Consider the following 3,374-nt stretch of genomic DNA (forward strand, 5'->3'; position numbering starts at 1 on the left):
TACAAACTTGAATTACGTAAGAGTAACAAGTAACGTTACATTGTGCGGTGCATTAACAAGAAAAGTAAAAGTTGTATCTTGAGGTTTCATGCGTTTCTCGTTGCCAATACTAAAGGTGTGTTTCAGTGCAAGACGTTTCACGGAGAGCATGCATGTGATTTAGCTTTTTCTGATCCATCAAAAGTCAGGATGACAAAGTCTTTTCTGAAGGATATCTTAATAGATGAATTTTGAGCATCAAAGAAGAAGAAGACTGCAGCTGATGTCAAAGATCTGCTCCATCTGGAGTATGGTATTGATCTCATGTATAGTCATGCATACCATGGTTTAGAGTTCACTAAAGAGTCTCTTTGGGGTGATGACATCAAGTCTTATTCAGATTTTGTTTGGTATAAGGACTCAATTGAACGTTATAATCCCGGAAGCGTCGTCAACTTTGAGTATGATGGTCTAACGAAGCAGTTCCAAAGGTTTTTTGTTTCTTTCGAAGCTTCCATTAATGGTTTCAATAACTACTGTCGTCCGATGTTATTTATTGATTGTACCTTTCTCACTGGGAAGTTTAAAGGAGGTCTTATGGTTGCTTGCGGGAAAACAGGTAATGAAGGTATTTTTTTTCTCTTTTTTTAAGTATTAAGTGTTTCAACTGTAGTTGTTGAATCACACGATATAGTCTTATATGTCCCTGGATTTGAATTTTATTGATCACATAAGTTCTAATCCCATAATTCTTGTTGTTGATCCCATAACTTTTTTTGTTGATTCATTATTTTCAAATATTGATCCCATAATTTTTGTTGTTCACCCAATAACTTGTTCATGGATTTCAGTTTTTGTGTGTTACTGATTAAGTACTTTTCATGGGTTGTAGTAATGAGGTTCAAACTCTCGGACTTGTGAAGATTAAATTTAAAGATTAAATTTAATTATATACAAAATTATTAACAATGTGGGCGAGAGGTAACCAAGACACTAGATTCCACTATTATGCAAAATTGAATGATAAATATTTCAAAAATCTATTCAATTCTTAAGTCCTCTTTTATCTTTAATTCACTATCAATCATACAGATTCTCAAAAATTATTTGTAAACCTTAAGCATAGATTATCAAGAGATTAAACCAAGCATAACCTATCAAACTGAATACCAAATAATTAAGACAATCATTCAAATAATTTAAAACTATGCAAAAGCAGCGATTAGGTGAATTATATAATTAAATGAAATAGTTACCCATTTATGTTGCGTGAATAGCTTCCTCCATTGCCTTGGTTACGAGGGATTTAGCTCATCATAGTAAAAATGCTCTCAAAATAATTTATTATGGCTCAAAAATGGTTTACAAATGATGAGAATATGAGAAATACAATAAAACCAGAGACCTACGACCCTCAGTGACAAAATAAGACTGCTGCAGCTGTGTCGCAAACGCTGTGGAAAATAAGACTTCCTGATGTACAACCCACAGGTGTGAGTCGTTATTACTGTAGAAAAACGACTGCTGTTGCAGGTCCGTTCTTCGTGTTCTTCATGTTCATCATCATCAGCAGCAGCAGAAACCGAGTTTGGGAAAACTCGAATTTCTTCTTCTCTGGCTCTCCTCAGCCCCCCAGACTCTCGACCCCTTCCCAAACTGTTTTTCCTTGTATTTATAGTGAATTGGAGCCAAAAATCCGACCATTGATTGCATATATTCTCCATTTAATCCAAATATTCTCGACTGCCAATAATAACGAAAATTTCCATTTTTAATCCCATGCACGCGTTAACTTTAATCCTGCACGCTCCCATTCGACTTATTCACGCCTCAACACTCTTCCAACGCCAGCAAAACTCCCCCATGCACACAAGAACTTCAATTTTGCTCGTGTTACAGTACACGTGCTCTGTTTTGGGTGTGTGAATCATACCGAAAATTCCAGCCAAATTTGATCGATCATGTCACTCATACATTGTTCCTTAACCTATATCACATCTCTATACCAAATTTGAGTCATTGAATCGACCCATAACCCCTTTATTTGACGATCGAAATTCTGCCAGAACTGTTTAGAAATTTCCCGTCTTTTTCCAAAATTTGAATTATGAGAAGAAAAGTGTCCTCCCCCTAATCCTGTAAGGGCGTCCCTTTAGCAATTGGGGTGGAAATAGTAATTTTTGGGTGGAAATAGTAATTTTCTGGGTGGAAATAGTAATTTTTCTGGGTTCTTCCGGTACATTTCTAGGACGCTTCCGGTGCATTTATGAGGTGCCTCCGGTACATTATCCTGGGGTGTAAAACACTACTTTTCGAGCTCATTTCGCCGCAAAGGCTTATTTCTCTAAAAACATCTACAAAAACACAAAATAACACAATAAGTACTTAATCGAGTCTAACAATACAGAATATTGAGAACAAAATAGACACATAAATGCGTCTATCAGTTACTTTTTGAATCTTTGTTTTTTCTCTCTCGTATTTTCTAGAGATCTATCCAGTTGCTTTTGGCACCTTGAAAAATTGTGAGAGTTGGGAATGGTTCTTAACCAACCTGAAGGGTATTATTAGGGAAGACCGTCCACTGACCATCATATCAGACCGTGGAGCTGGCCTTTTGAAGCATGTCCCTATCATCTTCCCAAAGGCTTACCATTCTTACTGTTTGTACCACATGAAAGGTAATATTCCGGTTCCAAAGGGTAAGAGCAGGCAAACTACTGCGAAGTTATTTGAAGAGTGCTACACTGCCTTAACAAAGGAGAAGTTTTTTGTTGCTGCCAAGAGTATGAGCAATCTCAAGCTTGATTCAGTGATTGATTGGATGGTAAAGATTCCATTCGAGAACTGGGCAGCTCATGCTTTTCAAGGAGAAAGGTTTAGTGAGACACATCGAATATTGCCGAGAGTTTTAATAGTGTTATCAAGCATGATAAGCGGCTCCCATCACTAGAGCTTGTGGATTGTATTCGTGCTAAGGTAATGAAGCAGAACTACAATAGGTTGGTGGAGTCTAATAAGTGGAATTCAAGACTTACTCCCCGGATGCAAGCTAGGATCAACAAGAGGGTTACCGACTGCCGTTTCTATAAGTTTAAAAGATGAAGTGATAAAGTCTTTGAAATAATTTCTCCTACTGGAAAGCACACGGTCGATTTGGATGCTAGAACTTGCACTTGCAATTGGTGGCAGAAGCATAGTTTCCCTTGCACACATTCGGTGAAAGCTATATTGCAGATTGGGACAGACGAACCTTACAAGCACATCAGTATGTATTATACCACTGAGTACTATATAGGTTTGTATGCTCGTCATATCTATCATATTCCCGACCATGAGAGGCCGCCTAAAATTAATGAAGAAGGTTATGTCTTGCCTCCTAATGGTGGAAGCCA

The 3,374-nt window shown here is 37.5% G+C and overlaps 1 protein-coding gene across 1 annotated transcript; it reads left to right on the top strand.

The window, feature by feature from the left end:
• The first annotated feature begins 303 nt into the window (after positions 1–303).
• On the top strand, positions 304–2,932 carry LOC113359029. Its single transcript, XM_026602727.1, has 2 exons — positions 304–598; positions 2,469–2,932. Exons 1-2 carry the CDS (start codon positions 304–306, stop codon positions 2,930–2,932), a joined length of 759 nt encoding a protein of 252 aa, XP_026458512.1.
• Positions 2,933–3,374: the final 442 nt, after the last annotated feature.

Source organism: Papaver somniferum, chromosome 3 (genome assembly GCF_003573695.1).
Source record: "Papaver somniferum cultivar HN1 chromosome 3, ASM357369v1, whole genome shotgun sequence".
NCBI classification, from domain to species: domain Eukaryota; kingdom Viridiplantae; phylum Streptophyta; class Magnoliopsida; order Ranunculales; family Papaveraceae; genus Papaver; species Papaver somniferum.

Excerpts from the sequence above, each read along its gene's own strand:
- LOC113359029 (XM_026602727.1), top strand. The coding sequence starts at position 304 with ATGTATAGTCATGCATACCATGGTTTAGAGTTCACTAAAGAGTCTCTT. Across the intron at positions 599-2,468 it reads GGTTGCTTGCGGGAAAACAG|AGATCTATCCAGTTGCTTTT; the intron begins GTAATGAAGGTA and ends CGTATTTTCTAG.